The sequence below is a fragment of the Scyliorhinus torazame genome, chromosome 3, assembly GCF_047496885.1.
Source record: "Scyliorhinus torazame isolate Kashiwa2021f chromosome 3, sScyTor2.1, whole genome shotgun sequence".
In the NCBI taxonomy this organism is placed as follows: domain Eukaryota; kingdom Metazoa; phylum Chordata; class Chondrichthyes; order Carcharhiniformes; family Scyliorhinidae; genus Scyliorhinus; species Scyliorhinus torazame.
The window spans coordinates 137367293-137387820 of record NC_092709.1 but is presented as its reverse complement, the minus strand read 5'-3'; the positions used below and the strand labels follow the sequence as shown (position 1 = coordinate 137387820).

The following is a 20528-nucleotide window of genomic DNA, read 5'->3' as shown; positions in this document are numbered from 1 at the left end:
CCTAAATGTCGAGAAGAACCCACAGTTGCTAATGCTGCAAATGTACTGCAAGCACCAGACTCACGCGTACATTATTTGACAATTGTACTACATAGCAGCAACATTATATCCTTAAATCTGCATCATGCTCAGTTCGAGCTCTGTTCATTAGTCTCTAAATGCAGATTCAACCACCTGTTTTTAATTAGTTTGTGCTTAGATCAGTTGATACAAGTTTAATTACACTACAGATACAACTTCAGTGGAATGTGAGTGGCAGCCGTGAATCAACATAAAAAGTGGAAGATGTGTGGGCGAATAAGACCCCGAGAGTAAGGAGAGGGTTCCTGGAACGCAGTAGGAACCGAGGAGGGTTGGCGCTGCCAAACCTGGGGAGCTACTACTGGGCAGCAAATGTGGCGATGATCCGCAAGTGGGTTATGGAGGGAGAGGGGGCGGCATGGAAGAGGATGGAGATGGCGTCCTGTAAAGGAACGAGCCTGGGGGCGTTGGTGACGGCACCGCTGCCACTCTCGCCGACAAAGTATACCACGAGCCCGGTGGTGGCCGCAACGCTAAGGATCTGGGGCCAGTGGAGACGGCACTGGGGTGCAATGGGAGCATCGGTGTGGTCCCCGATCATGAGTAACCACCGGTTTGTCCCGGGGAAGATGGACGGGGGGTTCCAGGGTTGGCATCGGGCGGGGATTAGAAGAATGGGGGACCTGTTCATCGACGGGACGTTTGCGAGCCTAGGGGCACTGGAGGAGAAGTTTGAGTTACCCCCGGGAAATGCCTTTAGATATATGCAGGTGAGGGCTTTTGTGAGGCGATAGGTGAGGGAATTCCCGTTGCTCCCGGCACAAGAAGTTCAAGATAGGGTGATCTCGGGTGTATGGGTAAGGGAGGGCAAGGTGTCGGAAATACACCAGGAGTTGAAAGAAGAGGGGGAAGCGCTGGTAGAAGAGTTGAAGGGTAAATGGGAGGAGGAGCTAGGGGAGGAGATCGAGGAAGGTCTGTGGGCTGATGCCCTAGGTAGGATTAATTCCTCCTCCTCGTGTGCCAGGCTCAGCCTGATGCAATTTAAGGTGGTTCACAGAGCGCACTTGACGGGGGCGAGGTTGAGTAGGTTCTTTGGGGTAGAGGACAGATGTGGAAGGTGTTCAGGGAGCCCGGCGAACCATGTTCATATGTTTTGGTCATGCCCGGCACTGGAGGGGTTCTGGAGAGGAGTGGCGGGAGCAATATCTAAGGTGGTGAAAGTCCGGGTCAAGCCAAGCTGGGGGCTAGCAATATTATGAGTAGTGGACGAATCTGGAGTGCAGGAGGCGAAAGAGGCCGGCATTCTGGCCTTTGCATCCCTAGTAGCCCGGCGAAGGATCTTGTTAATGTGGAAAGAGGCAAAGCCCCCCAGCCTGGAGGCCTGGATAAATGATATGGCTGTGTTCATACAGTTGGAGAGGATTAAGTTCGCCTTGAGAGGGTCTGCGCAGGGGTTTTACAGGCGGTGGCAACCGTACCTAGACTATCCCGCGGAGCGTTAGAGGAAGGTCGGTCAGCAGCAGCAGCAACCTTGGGGGGGTGGGTGGGGGGGGTGGGGGGAGAGAGAGGGGGGGCTGCCTGGGAGGGTGGATGAGCAAGAGATAACATGAAGGGTTGGGGAAACTGGCACGTACGGGTGAGGGCCAGTGTACAAAGCTGTGTAAATATATCATTTCGCCATGTATATATCTTGCTCTGCGCGATTTCTCGTTTTTCTTTGTTACGGGGGGGGGGTATTGTTTGTAAGGGAGAAAAATTGTGTTAAAAAACTTGAATAAATATATATATTTTTTAAAGTGGAAGATGGCATGCGGGAAACTTTTTTGCCTAACACTAATAAAGAGTGCTGAATTATGTAGCCCAGTTAATCCGATAAATTCTGCAATCACGCTGTATGGTACTCTGGTCAGACCACACATCAGGACTGTGTCCACTTTTGGTCACTGAGTAATAGGGTAGACGGACAACACAGGAGGTGGTCCAGAAAAGAGCAATGAATTTTACCCCTGGCATCAGGAGTCTGAGACGTAAAGAAACGCTTGAGAGACGTAGGGCGGAATTTAACCACCACGTTGGCGCAACTCAGTTTGATATCTAACTGGCCCCCTCCCATTGGAGAGTTCCGGACCATGTCCAAATATGGCGAGCATATCATTAACCCTTATTTGCATGCATTTCCACCTCATTAGCGAGATTGAAGTATTTGCAAAGGCCTCTTGGGAATTAACTGGCTCCCCAGCGAGAAATCACCCACGGCTCATTTAGTACTCCTTTTTAAAAACGTGAAGCTGCCGCAATGGCTTCTGAGGGGAACTGAAGAGGTGAGAATCAATTTTCCAGCATGCAGCTCAAGGGTGAGTTGTTTTTGCACTGTTGGCAGTGTATTGCTCTTTTGCCTAGTGCTGTGTGCTTGTCTGCTGTGACCCCTCTTGCTTCAATGCCTTGGACCCTGGCAAATTACCAGTGCTGGAGAAGTACTAGGGTGTTCTCTATACTTCCACTATGCCCTGTGTCGACGAGACCTTTCCCGATGGTCTGTGCTGCTCGCTCTCACGCACGCGCACTCTAGCTGGCACTCACGCACAGTCATTCACTCCTATACATTTTGTGCATGCACACGCTCGGCAATATGCACGCACATCAGTTGACATTCGCATATACTTTCCTGTACACTTATTGGCCACCTTTCCACCGATGTAGACCTGCTCCTAGGGCTGTGGGAGGGGTCCCAATTTGTCTTTGGTGTGCAGCTGGTGTCCTCGTTATATTCCTGCCTGTTTTGTGTTTTCATTCGGTGCACACTATCGGTGAGGGGTGGGGTGTTCTCCCCTTCTGCTGGACCTGTGTCGGTGTCCTTTTCCAGTGGTTTGAGTCACTTCTTAGCACCCTCCCGCTGATGTAGGTCTGATGCTGGCACCTGGGGGGAGGGGGGTGCGTGCGTTGCCTCGGCAGCTGTTGTTCATTTGTTTTGGTTTTTGTCCTTGGTGTACGCCTGGTCTCTTCATTGTCTACCTGCCTGTTTTGTGTTTTCCTTCGGTGGTTGCTCTGTATTTGGTTTTGTTCATAATGTTCCAGACCTGTTCTGGACTGAACTGTGCCACTTTTGCAGAGGGTGGAATGGTTTCCTCTATCTCCTCTGCCATGCTCCTTGTTGGAGTGTCCTATTCCAGTGGGCTGGGCTGGTGAGCCTTTTCTGCTGATGTGTGTGTGTGTGTTGTGGGGGGGGGGGGGGGGGGTCGTTGTGTCTGCTGCATGTTCCTGCTGGTGGCTGCAGATACTTGTAGGCTGCTGTTGCTGTTTTCTCCTTTTTCTGTAGCCGGAAAGAAGGACCATTTTTTCTAAGATACCTGGGTCCTGGAGCACCGGGCTCAGGGGATGTACGAGTCTTGAAGGCAATCCGATTTGAAGCAAGAAGACCCTGCGGGACCAGGTGCATAACATTGTTCCAACTGGGCCACCTGCTCATGCTATTGAAAAATACATTCAGAGATAGCTGATGCTTTTGTTCCTGATGTGGTGAGTGCTGCATGTAAATGGCACGTCGCCATGGGTTAAACACGCTGGAAATCTAGATGTTCAGTTGCATCTTCAGCGCCAGTGGAATATGTGGCACAGTGGTTAGCACTGCTGCCTCACAGCTCCAGGGACCCGGCTTCAACTCCGGCTCGGGTGACTGTCTGTGTGGCCTTTGCACTTTCTCCCCGTGGCTGCGTGGGTTTCCTCCGGGTGCTCCGGTTTCCTCTGATACGTGGAACAAGGCGCACATTGATGGACAGATCATTGCTACAACAAAGTTCTGGAAATGATTACACATTCTCAGGCTTATCCTCTGTTTCTGTTGAGAAACCTGCGAGGGGTGAAACAGTGTGTTTTTGTTTTGTGAAAATGTACTGATATACCTTTGTGTTGGTACCAACATGGAACGGTGACGTTTCCTTCTTGTTTAATGGCGAGTATGATATGTGGAATGTTACAGAGTTGATTTTCAAATCTTTGTTACTGTTGATCATTTAATATACAAAATATTCTCAAGTGGGTACACGTGCCATGTCTCAGACAATGATTATCACATCGCCTTTCAATCAAACATTGAAGCTTGAACAGTTTGCCTAAACTCACTGTAGCGCACAAAGACTCCGTGAGACGAATAGAGTGAAGTCGATGAGGCTTTATTAAGCGTGTCTGTTCCCCCGCAGCTCGATAGTAGAATGGCCTGCGGGGGAGGACTCCGGCTTCTTATACTCCGCCTTCAGGGCGGAGCTAGAGGTCAACGGCCAACCAGGACCCGGGATCTGTCAGCCAATGACATTAGGGCTTCCAGTCCCACATGACCCCTAATACATACTACCACATTCACCCCTTGTCAAAAATGAACCCGGCGGGGTGATGCTTCGCATGGTGGTAAGGGTTTACAGGGCTGGTCCTGGGAGGAAAACATTCATATGGCAATACAGTATGTACAATTTTGTCCTGTTTCAACTATTTACAGAAGGTATCGGGAGAAAAGCAAAATGTTCTTGTGAAAAGTCCATATATTGATTTAGATCGACGCCACGAGTCGGTCGGGCGGTCTGGTCGTCCGTGTCGATCGCCTCGGCCCCGGTGGTGGTGGTGGTGCTTGTACCGGTGTTGTCGTCTCCGTGAGCCTTACGGTTTCAGCTTGGGCTTTATTCTTGGTCGGGCCTGAGGGGAGGGGAACCGATCCTCCTGGGAAGGGGGCGGTCGCGGGGTGCAGCGGTGGCAGAAAGGGGGGAGGTTGGGTGAATGGTGTCGGGGGGGTGTGTGTGTTGCCGGCGGGCGCCAGATCCCGCAGGAAGACCATGTCCTGTCGGCCGTCGGGGTACTCCACGTAAGCGTACTGCGGGTTCGCGTGGAGGAGGTGAACCCTTTCGACCAACGGGTCCGCCTTGTGTGCCCGCACATGCTTTCGGAGCAAGATGGGTCCTGGGGCCGCCAGCCAGGTCGGCAGCGACGTTCCAGAGGAGGACCTCCTAGGGAAGACAAGGAGACGCTCATGAGGCGTTTGATTAGTGCTCGTACATAATAGCGACCGGATGGAGTGGAGAGCGTCCGGGAGGACCTCCTGCAACCGTGAAACTGGGAGGTCCCTGGACCGCAGGGCCAGTAGGACGGTCTTCCAGACCGTGCCGTTCTCCCTCTCTACTTGCCCGTTCCCCCGGGGGTTGTAGCTGGTCGTCCTGCTTGAGGCTATGCCCTTGCTGAGCAGGAACTGGCGCAGCTCGTCACTCATGAAAGAGGACACCCTGTCGCTGTGGACGTATGCGGGGCAACCGAACAGTGTGAAGATGGTGTACAGGGCTTTAATGACTGTGGCCGCGGTCATGTTAGAGCAGGGAATGGCGAATGGGAAGCGGGAGTATTCGTCCACCACATTAAGGAAGTATGTGTTGCGGTCGGTGGAGGGGAGGGGCCCTTTGAAATCCAGACTAAGGCGTTCAAAGGGGCGGGAAGCCTTAATCAGGTGCGCACCATCCGGCCTGAAAAAATGCGGTTTGCATTCCGCGCAGATGTGGCAGTCCCTTGTGACTGTACGGACCTCCTCTAAAGAGTATGGGAGGTTGCGGGACTTGATAAAGTGGAAAAACCGAGTGACCCCCGGGTGGCAGAGGTCCTCGTGGAGGGTTTGGAGGCGGTTAATTTGTGCGTTGGCACATGTGCCGCGGGATAGGGCATCGGACGGCTCGTTCAGCTTTCCGGGACGATACAAGATCTCGTAGTTGAAGGTGGAGAGCTCGATCCTCCACCTTAAGATCTTGTCGTTTTTGATTTTGCCCCGCAGTGCATTAACGAACATGAAGGCCACCAACCGTTGGTCGGTGAGGAGAGTGAATCTCCTGCCGGCCAGGTAATGCCTCCAATGTCGCACAGCTTCCACTATGGCTTGGGCTTCCTTTTCCACTGAGGAGTGGCGGATTTCTGAAGCGTGGAGGGTTCGGGAGAAAAAGGCCACGTGTCTGCCTGCTTGGTTAAGGGTGGCCGCTAGAGCTACCTCGGAGGCGTCGCTCTCGACCTGGAAGGGGAGGGACTCGTCGATGGCGCGCATCGTGGCCTTTGCGATATCCGCTTTGATGCGGCTGAAGGCCTGGCAAGCCTCTGTCGACAGAGGGAAGGTCGTGGTCTGTATTAGGGGGCGGGCCTTGTCTGCGTACTGGGGGACCCACTGGGCGTAGTATGAAAAAAAACCCAGGCAGCGTTTCAGGGCTTTTGAGCAGTGCGGGAGGGGAAATTCCATGAGGGCACGCATACGTTCGGGGTCGGGGCCTATTATCCCATTGCGCACTACGTAGCCCAGAATGGCTAGCCGGTTGGTGCTAAAAACGCACTTGTCCTCGTTGTACGTGAGGTTCAAGGCTTTGGCGGTCTGGAGGAATTTTTGGAGGTTGGCGTCGTGGTCCTGCTGGTCGTGGCCGCAGATGGTTACATTGTCGAGATATGGGAACGTGGCCAGCAACCCACGTTGATCAACCATTCGGTCCATCTCCCGTTGGAAGACCGAGACCCCGTTTGTGACGCCAAATGGGACCCTTAGGAAATGGTATAATCGCCCGCCTGCCTCGAAGGCTGTGTACTTGCGGTCACTTGGGCGGATGGGGAGCTGATGGTAGGCGGACTTGAGGTCCACGGTGGAGAAGACTTTATATTGGGCAATCCGATTGACCATGTCGGATATGCGGGGGAGAGGGTACGCGTCTAGTTGTGTGTACCTGTTGATGGTCTGGCTATAATCTATGACCATCCTTTGTTTCTCCCCTGTCTTCACTACTACCACCTGTGCTCTCCAGGGACTATTGCTGGCCTGGATTATGCCTTCCTTTAGTAGCCGCTGGACTTCGGACCGAATGAAGGTCCGGTCCTGGGCGCTGTACCGTCTGCTCCTAGTGGCGACGGGTTTGCAATCCGGGGTGAGGTTCGCAAACAAGGACGGGGGTTGCACCTTGAGGGTTGCGAGGCCGCAGGTAGTGAGTGGGGGTATTGGGCCGCCGAATTTGAACGTAAGGCTCTGTAGATTGCACTGGAAATCTAATCCCAGTAATGTGGGGGCGCAGAGTTGGGGAAGGACGTGTAGTTTGTAGTTTTTGAACTCCCTCCCCTGCACCGTTAGGGTAACTATGCAGAAACCTTTGATCTGTACGGAGTGGGATCCTGCAGCTAGGGAAATCTTTTGTGCGCTGGGATAGGTGGTCAAGGAACAGCGTCTTACCGTGTCGGGGTGGATAAAGCTCTCCGTGCTCCCGGAGTCGACTAGGCATGGTGTCTCGTGCCCGTTTATTAGCACCGTTGTCGTCGTCTGGAGTGTCCGGGGCCAAGCTTGATCGAGCGTAATTGAAGCGAGACGTGGTTGTAGTAGTGGAGCGTCTTCCTCGAACCCCGTGGAGCCGTCGACACTGGGGTCCGTTGTTGCCGTCCAAGATGGCGTCGGGGATGACCAAAATGGCTGCCCCCATACATCGCACATGGCCGGGGGGGGTCACAAGATGGCGGCGGGGGTGGACAAAATGGCCGCCCCCACGCGTCGTACAGGTCTGGGGTGGTCCAAGATGGCGGCGTCCTTCCTCCCCTCGTGGTGGCCGGGACCCAAAATGGCGGCGTCTGCGGGTCGCACATGGGGCGCTGGGGGGGTTGGGGAGCGTTAGGACCGCGCGGGGCTCCCTCATCTCTGGGGACAGCGGTGGTCGGGACCCAAATTGGTAGCGCCGGCGGGTCATACGGGGGGGGGGGGGGGTTGGGGAGCGTAAGCGGCGTGCAGGGCTCCCTGTTCTCCCGGGACCGCGGTGGTCGGAACCCAGAGTGGCTGCGCCTGTGGGTCGTACATGGGGCGCTGGGGGGGTTGGGGAGCGTAAGCGGCGTGCAGGGCACCCTGTTCTCCCGGGACAGCGGCGACCTCGCGGGACCGGCACACAACCGCGAAATGGCCCTTTTTCCCGCAGCTCTTGCAGATGGCAGCGCTGCCCGGCCCGCGCAGCAGGGGGTGTTTCGCCTGGCCGCAGAAATAGCAGCGGGCGCCCCCGGTGCGACTTGGCGTTTGGACCGCGCAAGCCTGTGGGGTGTCCGGGGGGGGGGGTTTGTCGCGACGGGTACGTACGGAGCCCAATGGGCTGCCGCGCGGTCGGGGCCGTAGGCGCGGGTATTACGCTTGGCCGGGGCCGTAGGCGCGGGTGTTACGCGCGGCCACGTCTCGGGAGGCTGCTAGGGCCCGTGCCTCTGAGAGTCCTAGCGACTCTTTTTCTAGAAGTCTTTGGTGGATTTGGGAGGAATTTATACCTGCCACAAAAGCATCGCGCATTAACATGTCCGTGTGTTCATTTGCGTTCACCGAAGGGCAGCTGCAGGCTCGTCCCAAAATCAGCAGCGTGGCGTAGAATTCGTCCATCGATTCTCCGGGACTTTGCCGTCTCGTCGCGAGCTGGTAGCGAGCGTAGATTTGATTGACTGGGCGGACATATAGAGACTTTTCAGTGCTGCGAACGCCGTCTAGAAATCCTCCGCGTCTTCGATGAGGGAGAAAATCTCCGTACTTAACCTCGAGTGCAGGACCTGTAGTTTTTGGTCTTCTGTGACCCGGCCGGTGGCCGTTCTGAGGTAGGCCTCGAAACAAGTCTGCCAGTGCTTGAAGGCTGCTGCCGCGTTCATTGCGTGGGGGCTGATCCTCAGGCATTCCGGGATGATCCTGAGCTCCATAGTCCTTTTTAGGCACGCTTAATAAATTGTAGCGCACAAAGACTCTGTGAGACGAATAGAGTGAAGTCGATGAGGCTTTATTAAGCGTGTCTGTTCCCCCGCAGCTCGATAGTAGAATGGCCTGCGGGGGAGGACTCCGGCTTCTTATACTCCGCCTTCAGGGCGGAGCTAGAGGTCAACGGCCAACCAGGACCCGGGATCTGTCAGCCAATGACATTAGGGCTTCCAGTCCCACATGACCCCTAATACATACTACCACACTCACCATCATAGAAGCAGCAGCCAACAATCAAAACACTCGAGCTGGGCTCCAGCATTGGGGATATCCTCGTGACCATAGGGTAAGTATGTGGATCAGGGGAGGGCACCTGAGAACGGTCTCCCTTAATGTTCCCGGCAGGGGGCTGGGGTCTAAAGGCTCCTTCTGTGGCCAGGGGGTGAGTGTGCAGGGTGAAATTTTCAAGCACAACTGACTCAGGCAATGGCACTCTGAGAGAAAACAGGACACGTGGGTGGGGGAGGATTGGGGGAGTTGATTGGTCGGTCTCTCTACTTCTCCTATTCCTTACAGATATTCAAAATATGCATGGTTGTGTCGGTCCCGCAGAGGCTGTCCTTGTGGTGCTCGTGCCAACCCAGGCAGCCAGATGCCGGAGAATGCAGCAGCAGTGCAATGCAGGCTGAAGGTGGCACCCCATGTGCAGGGGGCTGCCGTACACCCTGAAGACCCGGCCGCACATCAGGCCAAGGAGGGACCCAGAGGGGGACACCAGTGACAGCATCGTTAGCCTTTCGTGGAGATGCATGTGCCGCAGGAGACTACGTCTCAGCGAAGAGTGCAGCACCTGTGCCATGTCCTTGCAGACTTGGCACCTCGTGGACCCGGTGGTCATGAAGGTCACCGCAGCCCTGACAATCTATGCAACTGGTTCATTCCAGAGCTCCAGCAAGGACTTGTACGGTATTTCCCAAGCTCCAGCCCACAAGTGCATCTGTGAGGTAACGGATGTCCTGTATGCCGGGCATCGGACTATATCAACTTTGAGCTGGACCAGGCCCACCAAGATGTCCGGGCTACTGGATTCTCTGCCATCGCCAGGATGCCCCAGGTCCAGGGGGAAATAGATGGCATGCATGTCGCCTTGCGCTTGTCAGGGCATCAGGGAGTGCCCTTCATTAACAGGGATGGGTCCACTCCGGGTCAAGCACGTGGATGCATGCTTCCCATAGATCATGCGTGGCAGCTACATCCTGGGACACTTGGAGATATCTGCTATCTTCGAGGACCACCCCAGGGTGACAGGTTGGCTCTTGGGTGATAAGGGGTACCTGCTGATGTCCTGGCTGATGCCAGCATGGAGACCGGAGACCTGATACAAGGAGGCCCATGTTGCCACACGTGCTGTCATTGAACGGTGCATCGGACTGCTGAATATGTGTGGACCATTTTAATGGGGCACAACACCCCCCACCCCCTCCAGAGCATCTGCCACTTTGTGGTGGTCTGCTGTGCCCTCCACAACCAGCGGGGTGACATGATAGAGAAGGAGGGACATGTGGCCTCGTCTGAAGAACAGGACCAGCAAGGGCTGGAGGACAAGCCCTTGGTGGGCCAGAGGATGGGGAACAGGCATCGACAAGCGTCCAGCATGCACGCAGGACCAAGGAGGCCCTCATTATCGCCCGGATCTCATAGAATGAGGCTTTGTCAGTCAGCTCACCTCCTCTCTTCGCCCCCCACCCCGCAATTCCTCACCCCTCCCCCTTTCCCTCCCCCAATTCCCTGACTACTCTGTTCCATTCTCCAAGGAACCGTCTAACATTACCCCAGTCAGTGTTGGCACTGTTAGTGTGTCAATATAGAGGGAGGAGAGTGATGATCACTCACTGTGAGGTTAGCTCTGGTGCTCCTCAGTTTATGCCAATGTCTGACTCCTGTCTTTATGTTGACCGTGTGCGCACATCCATCCTCTGAACAGGGGTAGGGGGGTATTGGGGAATTTGAGGGGTGGCAGGCAGAAATGATGCCAGGAGAGAAATGGTATCTTACCCTTGCAGCTTGATGGAGGTCGTTGGTCTTTTTCCTGCATTGGACGGCAGTCCTCCTTGTTATGCTGACAGCCGCTGACACCGCCTCCCAGATGGTATTGCTGACCCTGCTGCTGGTCCTCTGACTCCCTCAGGCGAACAGGATGTCCCGTCTCGCATCCACAGCGTCGAGAAGCCTGGTCAGATCAGCATCCCAAAAGCGAGGATCAGGTCTGCGCGCTGCCATGCTTGTGGGGTTGACTGGGAGTGAGTGGCGAGGGAGCATTTAAAAGCATCTCTCCTTTTTTAGTGAGACGCTGAGGCAAGAATCCGGCAAGTCAGACCGCAAGAGAGCCAATAATGGTGAAAAGCTCATGAGAGCTCATTTACAGAACTAAGTAATGTTAAATATGGGCCAGAATCTCATCAACACGACCATTAAAAATACCCTGCCAATCGCGACCATTAAAAATACCCCGCCAATCGCGACCAAAATGACATTTCTAAAGTCCATGTAGGGCTCAATATTTAACCCCAATACTATGAATTGGCAAGATGGGCAGCTCACAATTGAGGAAAATTTGACATTTTCATTGAGGGTATTCATAAGGATGTCAAGTTCAAAAAATAAAAAAATTGACACATGTTCCAGAGGTTTGGATAAGGCATATGTTTGAGTGTGTGTGGAGAAAGCTATTTCTGTCTCATGCTGTCATCATTTCAGGCAGTACCACTATATGTATTGTTCTGTTCCCAAGTATTTTGATCTCTCACCTTGATTAAGTCATCAGCAATGAAACAAACTTCATCCCTTGTCTTACCTTTCTCTCTAACATCCATCAATCTCTCTTTTTTCCTTGTGTTCTTTGTTTGTTGCCTACTTTCTGCTTCTCATATTCTAGTCTCCTCCACCACTATATTTCCTTTGTAAGCCTCTCCTATCAGTGTCTTTATTTCTTAACTTTTTAAAATGACTAAGAAGCAACAACATCAACGCCCAAATTTGACCATTCATTATGGTAAGAGTTCTCTGAATGTTATTTGATGCTATTGCAGGTTGGTAGTTAGTTAGCTCGTTGATCCTTTCAAGCATCTCTGTAAAAATATTGTTTGTTAAAAGCCCACCTTACAGGTCAGTTTTGAAGATGTGTATATTTCACGTGTTTAACAGGTACCGATGATGATTTTGGCGGCCTTGTTTCAGCTAATACCATTCTACTGAGAAACAGACTTTTAGATATCTTGCAAAAGCTACTTTATAATTCAAAAGAGAAAAACTGTGTTAATCCGCAGTAAGTATTGCTTGAAGTGCCTGAAAGTTCTTTGCTGTCATTTTTCAGTTACTTGTTTATATTATGCATCTCTAATATATATAATATAAGTCTGTGACTCTATATCCCTGCTGCATGCACTACTTACTGTCTAATTTTATTGCCATTGCACTACATGCTAAGAACAAATCACATTGAGAGTTACGTGATCTCCGTGGGTGGAATTAAGTAGCAGGGAAAGGATTTCAAACTTGAAGACAACTTTTACTGTAAATCATCTTTCCAAAATTTCTACTGGTCTATCATAACTTGTCTAGTTAATTATTTTAACAAAAGTGAATAAAATGATAGATCTTATACTCCTTAATTAAATAAGTGCTTTGATGTATTTGTGTTCCAGAAAACGTTAATTAGCAGTGGCTGAGACATTGGGGTGAATTCTCCACCGGCAGGATTCTCTGTTCCGCTGACAGTGCACCTGGCAGTGTGGGGTGGCTACAATGGGAAATCCCATTGGCCAGCGGCAGGAACGGAGAATCCCGTTACCAGCAACGACGCACTGCCGAGGAACACGTTGCTGGGGAGGCAGAGGATTCACCCCTTTAACTTTCACTCTCAGCTTGCCAGGTAACTTGTTATTTGGTTCAGCTGTTAAGTGCAGCAGCAGCAGAAATTTTACCACCTGGGTATGTGTAAATAACAACAACCAGCATAACATAGAGAAACTCTGGTTTATTATGTTTGCAGAATCAGTCTTCGCCAGTGTCCAAGGTTCAAGGCTGATAATTTTGGATTGTTTAAGTGTAAAGTACATACAACTAGATTTCTATTGTTTTCGTTAAATCAGATTTTTACCCACATTCTGTGCATTTCTTCAAGCTAGAGATTTGAACTTACTTGGTCATCTTTTATTCTTTTCAAAACACACCTACAACTTCAAACCATAGAGCATGTGAAGAATTGGTGAAGATTTGGGGTTTTGATTGGCTTCTGATGTTCATGGAAGAGCATTTACATCCCACTACTGTCACTGCAGCAATGCGAATTCTTGTTGTACTGCTGAGCAATCAGTTGATCCTTGCCAAGTTTAAAGAAGGGCTTTCTGGAGGAGGGTGGCTCGACCAGACTGACTCTGTTCTCACAAATAAAATTGGCACTGTATTAGGTATGTGTGAAATCTTTCTATTGCACAGTAGCTGGTACATATGGACTATTGCCTGTTTGCTTTCTGCATTACATATGATGTGTTAGATTTTGTATAGCTTCTCTTAAAGGAATCACATGTAGAGTACCATAGTGTACTGGTTAGCTTATTGCATGAGGAATCCAAAGGGCTTGACTACTAATCCAGATAACAGAAGCTTAAATCCTATTGTGATCATTGAAGAATTTGAATTCAGTTTATGGAAAAAGAATTGACAATCACTAAAAGTGACTATGAAGTTCTGTAAATTGTTGTAAAAACCCAAATGATTCACTAATGTTCTTTCGGGAAAGAAAACTCTCATCTTTATTTGGTCTGATGTGTATGTATCTCCAGTCCCACACCAGTTTTGTTAACTCTAAAGATGAGCAAAACAAGCTGACCTTGCCAGTGACCCTCGCATTGTAAAAAATAAATAAATGATTGCTGCTTTATGAACATAACTCCTGAATATTTAGAACCCTGTTTGTTACAAAAACAGTGTCTAAACTAGCTTAAATTCACAACAGGTACAGCAGTATGTTCTGACTCGTTGAGATACCTTGCAATTATTTTCCAACCTCAGATTTTTGATCAAAGAGTTTTCTATATAGTTCGTCGATGAGCAGTCAAGATAATGGGCTGTAATTTCCAAGCATCCCAGCGCCGGATTGGGGGGGTAGCCCAAAGATACGCTGGGAAATCCCGCTCGGAACTTCACAGATAAATATTTGCCTGGCAATTGTCCAGAAGTGAAATTCTAGAAGCTCTATGTGACCAGAGAAAGAAATTAGTCTGGTTTAACTCAGTGTAGGTTTTTTTTTTGTTAATTTGTAGGAATATCACTGTGCTCTCAGAGACACCGAATGTTAAGCACAAAAAGGAGATCATTTGGTGTATGTCTGCATCAACTCTCCAAACGAGCATCATGGCTTAGTGCTATTCCCCTACCTTTTCCTCCAACTTGTTTCAATTCAAGTAATCATCTAATGCCCTTTTGAATGCCTCAATTGAACCTGCCTAAATCGTACTTTCAGACAGTGCGATGCAGACCTGAAGCTTGTGTGAAAATGTTTTTTCTCACATCACATAAGAATCATCTAAAGCAATTGAAATGTACTGTAAACGTGTAAGAAAATTAGTCTCCATTAGTTTTGATATTTTTAAAGTTAAATACTGAAGTTGGGATATGGATGTCCTGGTTACAAAAAGTCATGAACCCAATCTAAAACTGTTGCAAAACCGATCTTGCTCCAGGCTGAATGCAGGCAAGAGCTGCATACCATGTTGGGTTCAAATGTTTCCCCGTAATTTACAACAATTAACATTTTCTGTTTGATGGTATGCAGTCATGAAGTATTGAGCTGAAGTCATATGCTTCCCTCAAACGAAGAGAGATAATTTTGTATTAGAAAATACTTTGTAGCAAAAGAAAAACCTCTGTTGTTTATGTAAAAATATCTGTCACTTGTCATTTTCAGGTTTCAATGTTGGCAGAATTGCTGGTGGTAGATCAACGGTTCGTGAAATAAACCGCGATGCTTGTCACATCCCTGGTTTCTTTATTCTCCAGTCATTCTTACCCAAACATACCAATGTGCCTGAACTATATTTTCTGTTGATGGCTCTTTTCCTCCAGCAACCAGTTACAGAACTGCCAGAAGACCTGCAGGTATATAATTCATATAGTTTTAATCATTATTCATTTTATTTTAAAAGCTGGGCTCATTTTCTTTGTCCATTTAAAGTTCTATGACTGTTAAAGAGCTAGTTAACATGTCAACTAGTTAACATGGAATAATATGAATTTTCTATTCCACCTTGTCCTTGAAAATTATGAAATGGAGAGGGCTCTGCAATCATGAGACAAGATATTTAACAAATGAGTTGAGCTGAAAGGATGAAAATGATTTCATGCGGCAATCAAATGGAATAAGAAGTGGCAAATTATTTTCAACCCAATACAATTAAGTACTTTGAACTGTGACTACTTTTAATAATTTACCTGCATAATTTTAAAGCCTAGATAGAAATTCTTTCATCTCATTTATAATGCAGCATCAATTACATTCTAATTTTATCTGGTATCTGCTTTGGATGACAGTCAGGAGACATTTTATCCTATAACCTGCAGGAACATAAGTGACTGTCATTGCTTTAAGGTCTGTACATTTAATGTCTGCTGCAATCTGCTCTGCTAAAAACAGACTCAATCTTGTGGAGGTGATGGATGTCTCGGCTGCTGACTGGAGAGGCAGGGACACTGTGACCTGTTTTTGGGAAGGGCCATCGCATCCTGTGCCACTCGGGCACTTAACAAGTTAGCGCCAAGGATCCGGGATGGAAGGCCTGTCTGCCTTTGATTGGCTGGCAGCTCCCCAGAAGGAAAAAAAAGTAAAATGGGGAAATAAGAATACTGGTCTTGTATACTTTAAAATGGACCACCAGTAAAACGGGGTAATAACAATACTGCAGCTGTTTTTTTGCTTCTTGGTCTTTTGTACAAAGCAGTACCATTGGGGAGCTGGTTGTTTGGACACCCGAGGCCTTTGATCAAGGAGGGACCCAGGCACAGGTGAGTGATGGCAGAAAGGAAGTTGCAGGCTAGAGGGACAGCAAGGGCGGCTCTCACTGCACCCTTGCTAATGCTGGGTCCCTCGATAAAACACTGAGTGTCTTTGAACAAGGACACCGCACTACCCCACCCCCACCCACCCGCAACAATTCCCGGAACCACGCAACCACAAAAAAGCTGGTGTTACCTTGTTGCACCCCAACCGCTAGGGTGGAGGCAGGAGGCTGCCACACTTCCACCCAATTAAATACCTCCACTTCAGCAAACTCTCCATAGGGAGGACACAGGATTCCGCCCAGAGATTTCGCTATGTTTGGCGCACTTTGAACATGGTGAATCTGGAAAATTAAAGCCAACTTCTTTCTGGTTGGTGAATTCAGATGAATGAACAACGCTTTTTATTTTCACCAATTTGGGCGAAGCCTGAATGAATGCTCTAGGCCATGGAAGTTTAAATCTTTGAAACCAAAAGAAGAAAAATATGCTTCAGAGATCAGGCTGCAAAGAGGATCACAGAGGTAGTGAGTGGAGCGAATTGAGAAACGTGGCACTAGACACAAGTTAATTTGATGAGTAGTTAGTATGTTCTTGAAATCAAAACAAAAAAAAGTGATTTATTTCTTTCAAGTTTTGTTAGTACTAAAAATCTGTCATTTAGATGAATGTACTATTGCCCTTAGACAGTCCAGGTGCATTTTATTGCTTTGACGAAGACCAGTGTTTTTCAAACTTCTCTTCCCAGCACCCACTTGTACTAAACGGCTGACCTTTGTGACCCACGCTGGCCGACTTTATGCCGGCCAACCTTTGCAACATAACCACTTTGACTTACCTTTAATGCGATAGGTGAGCCTGCTTGCTCCTCATGATCTCAGTCCAATCAGGTTCACTGGAGGAGAAGGCAATGTGCATATCAGGTGCAGAGTTCAGCCGGTTCCTTTGTGCTGTCTTCATCTTTGCGAGGCCAGAAAATCCAACCTCGCACATGTAGGTCATTGTGAAGGACAATAGCAACAATTTGCTTGTTTTACTCAGCACTGGATACTCCTCGGAGATGCTACTCCAGAATGCTGACAGCCTCATCTGTCCCAGGTGAGGTGCAAAGGTTCAGTCTCTTCAACTGGAGTCAGCTGTAATATAAAAGTCATAGACATAGAACCCCTACAGTGCCGAAGGAGGCCATTCGACCCATCGAGTCTGCACCATAACTTCATTGACTAGGGTCTCAAACGCAAAAAGATTTTGCACCCAACTCTCTTTTAAAATTTGAAACTTCTCCTCTGGAAAGTAGCAACAAAAAATGTTGATCAGTGCAGCCAGATGCAACTGAATAAGGCTTGCCAGTCTATTGACAGTTACTAACACTGTTTTCTTCGATGTTTCGTCGCGGTGTAGGGAACACAGTTTTGGCTTTGTACTCACTTGCCAACTTTCAGTGACTTTTAGAAAGCATCTATTTCTTCAGTGTCGAAAGCAATCCTCATTCTTCCCTTGCAATCTGGGGTTCAGTTTAGAATTGAAAAGATATTTGCAAGGGAAGACATAGTTGGAGTCAAATTCGCATTTGCCAGTATTTCCCTGCATATAACACACAATGATGTGGAGATGCCGGCGTTGGACTGGGGTGAGCACAGTACGAAGTCTTACAACACCAGGTTAAAGTCCAACAGGTTTGTTTCGATGTCACTAGCTTTCGGAGCGCTGCTCCTTCCTCAGGTGAATGAAGAGGTCTGTTCCAGAAACACATATATAGACACATTCAAAGATGCCAAACAATGCTAGGAATGCGACCATTAGCAGGTGATTAAATCCTTACAGATCCAGAGATGGGGTAACCCCAGGTTAAAGAGGTGTGAATTGTATCAAGCCAGGACAGTTGGTAGGATTTTGCAGGCCAGATGGTGGGGGATGAATGTAATGCGACATGAATCCCAGGTCCCGGTTGAGGCCGCACTCATGTGTGCGGAACTTGGCTATAAGTTTCTGCTCGGCGATTCTGCGTTGTCGCAGGTCCCGAAGGCCGCCTTGGAGAACGCTTACACGGAGATCAGAGGCTGAATGCCCTTGACTGCTGAAGTGTTCCCCGACTGGAAGGGAACATTCCTGCCTGGTGATTGTTGCACGATGTCCGTTCATTCGTTGTCGCAGCGTCTGCATGGTCTCGCCAATGTACCACGCTGCGGGACATCCTTTCCTGCAGCGTATGAGGTAGACAACGTTGGCCGAGTCGCACGAGTATGTACCGCGTACCTGGTGGGTGGTGTTCTCACGTGTAATAGTGGTATCCATTGTTCTCACGTGTAATAGTGGTATCCATTGTTCTCACGTGTAATAGTGGTATCCATTGTTCTCACGTGTAATAGTGGTATCCGTAATGATACCACTATTACACGTGAGAACAATGGATATCACTATTACACGTGAGAACAATGGATACCACTATTACACGTGAGAACAATGGATACCACTATTACACGTGAGAACACCACCCACCAGGTACGCGGTACATACTCGTGCGACTCGGCCAACGTTGTCTACCTCATACGCTGCAGGAAAGGATGTCCCGAAGCGTGGTACATTGGCGAGACCATGCAGACGCTGCGACAACGAATGAACGGACATCGCGCAACAATCACCAGGCAGGAATGTTCCCTTCCAGTCGGGGAACACTTCAGCAGTCAAGGGCATTCAGCCTCTGATCTCCGGGTAAGCGTTCTCCAAGGCGGCCTTCAGGACCCGCGACAACGCAGAATCGCCGAGCAGAAACTTATAGCTAAGTCCCGCACACATGAGTGCGGCCTCAACCGGGACCTGGGATTCATGTCGCATTACATTCATCCCCCACCATCTGGCCTGCGAAATCCTACCAACTGTCCTGGCTTGATACAATTCACACCTCTTTAACCTGGGGTTACCCCATCTCTGGATCTGTCAGGATTGAATCACCTGCTAATGGTCGCATTCCTAGCATTGTTTGGCATCTTTGAATTTGTCTATAAATGTGTTTCTGGAACAGACCTCTTCATTCACCTGAGGAAGGAGCAGCGCTCCGAAAGCTAGTGACATCGAAACAAACCTGTTGGACTTTGACATAACACACAATGACTTTACATCCTGATTTGCATTGGCACTATTAATAAAGCCATACCTCAAGAAATCATCTTTGTACTGCTTTCGTCCCAATTTCAGTTTCTTCTTAATGGGTTGTGCACCGGAGGCCCTGGAGTTCTGTATAAAGCTCACAGCAACACTGCTTTGTCCTGCCATCGACTCTCCTGTGAAGCTCTCGCCAGCAGATTCAGTTGTGGGAACCTGGCCTATTTGTGTCTCTGGCCCTCTCTTCCTTATTACAAAACGATCCATCTTCAGTTCCTCACCGTCTTGTTGCTTGCTTGCTAGCAGCTACAAAATTGGGGAATCTCTCCTCTGTGATTTTTCATCCAAAGTACCGAAGTACAGGGCACGTGACATCAGAGTACGTGTCAGGCTCATGACCTGCTCTCTGCCGCCGCTTCTGCTGGGAAGACTCCATCATTTGTATTTAAAGGCCGGTTGCAGCCGGCATTCTCAACTTAAAAGCCAGTAGCGGCCGGCATTCTTAAAAGCCAGTCGTGGCTGTTGGACACTTCTCCCACGATCGGGAATGCCGCGACCGATCGCTCTGTGACCCTCCTGACACCAGCTCGTGACCAACCCGTGTGTTGCGGCCGGCAGTTTGAAAGATGGTCAAGGTAAAGCAGGATTGTGTCAGTCAACTTTTGCTGTTGTGCCGAACTATTTGGACTCACAAATTAAGTTGGCATATTTCCTGAAGAAGCTGTTGGATATCTGAGAAATAGTTCAGATATAACTAGATTGAACAAGCACCTCCACAGAAATTGCATGATTTTCTACTCCATCTGTTTCACTTTTAAATGTAAATGTACCACAGCATTTTGTACGGTTAGGTAGAAATATCTATAGTCTTGTATTCTTCTAGACGTGACTATTCCAATGCGCTCCTGGTTGGTCTTCCACGTTCTGCCCTATGTAAACTTGAGGTCATCCAAAATTCTATTAACCTTGCCTGAACTCACAGCAAATCCCATTCCCCTATCAGCCCACTGTTTGTTGACTTACATTGACTCCCAGTCAAGCAGCACCTTATCATCCTTAATTTCAAATCCCTCCATGGCTTCGCCCCTCCCTATCTCTGTAATCTCCTCCAATCCCAGAACCCTCAGTAATATCTGTACTTCTCTAATTCTGGCCTCTTGTGTGCACCCAATTTTAATTGCTCCATCATTGATGGCTGTGCCTTCAGTTGCCAAGGCATCACGCTCTGGAATACCCTTGCTATACCTCGTCGCCTCACTACCTTACTTTCCCAGGCACTCATTAAAACCGACCTCCTGTGACTAAGCTTTTGTTCATCTGACTTGATATCTCCTTGTGTTGCTCAGTGTCATTCTTTGTTTTATAATGTTCCTGAGAAGCACCTTGGGAAGTATCATTACATTGAAGATGCTGTATAAGTGAAGTTGGTGTTGTCCCTTTTGCCAATATCGCTTGTCTACCCAAATAAAACATGGTGAACCAACTTGTTCCCTTTTCGAAACAACACTGATAGTACTTTTATTATTAAAAATGTGAACATGACTTTTGGTGACAGCCATGTGTGCTGATCAGTCGCAAACAGGGTAGCTGTGACTGAAGATTTTGGTTTTGGCCCTTTCTGCCCGATTAATGGGCCCTTCGGTCGGAAGATGTG

At 49.1% G+C, this 20528-nt stretch overlaps 1 protein-coding gene across 1 annotated transcript in view; it reads left to right on the top strand.

Moving 5' to 3' along the window:
• The window catches only part of wdfy3 (WD repeat and FYVE domain containing 3), a 586950-nt gene that overhangs the window by 394678 nt on the left and 171744 nt on the right, over positions 1 to 20528 (top strand). Inside the window, 3 exon segments of the mRNA XM_072496251.1 lie at positions 11921 to 12041; positions 12968 to 13185; positions 14685 to 14875. Coding sequence (XP_072352352.1) covers positions 11921 to 12041; positions 12968 to 13185; positions 14685 to 14875 — 530 coding nt within the window.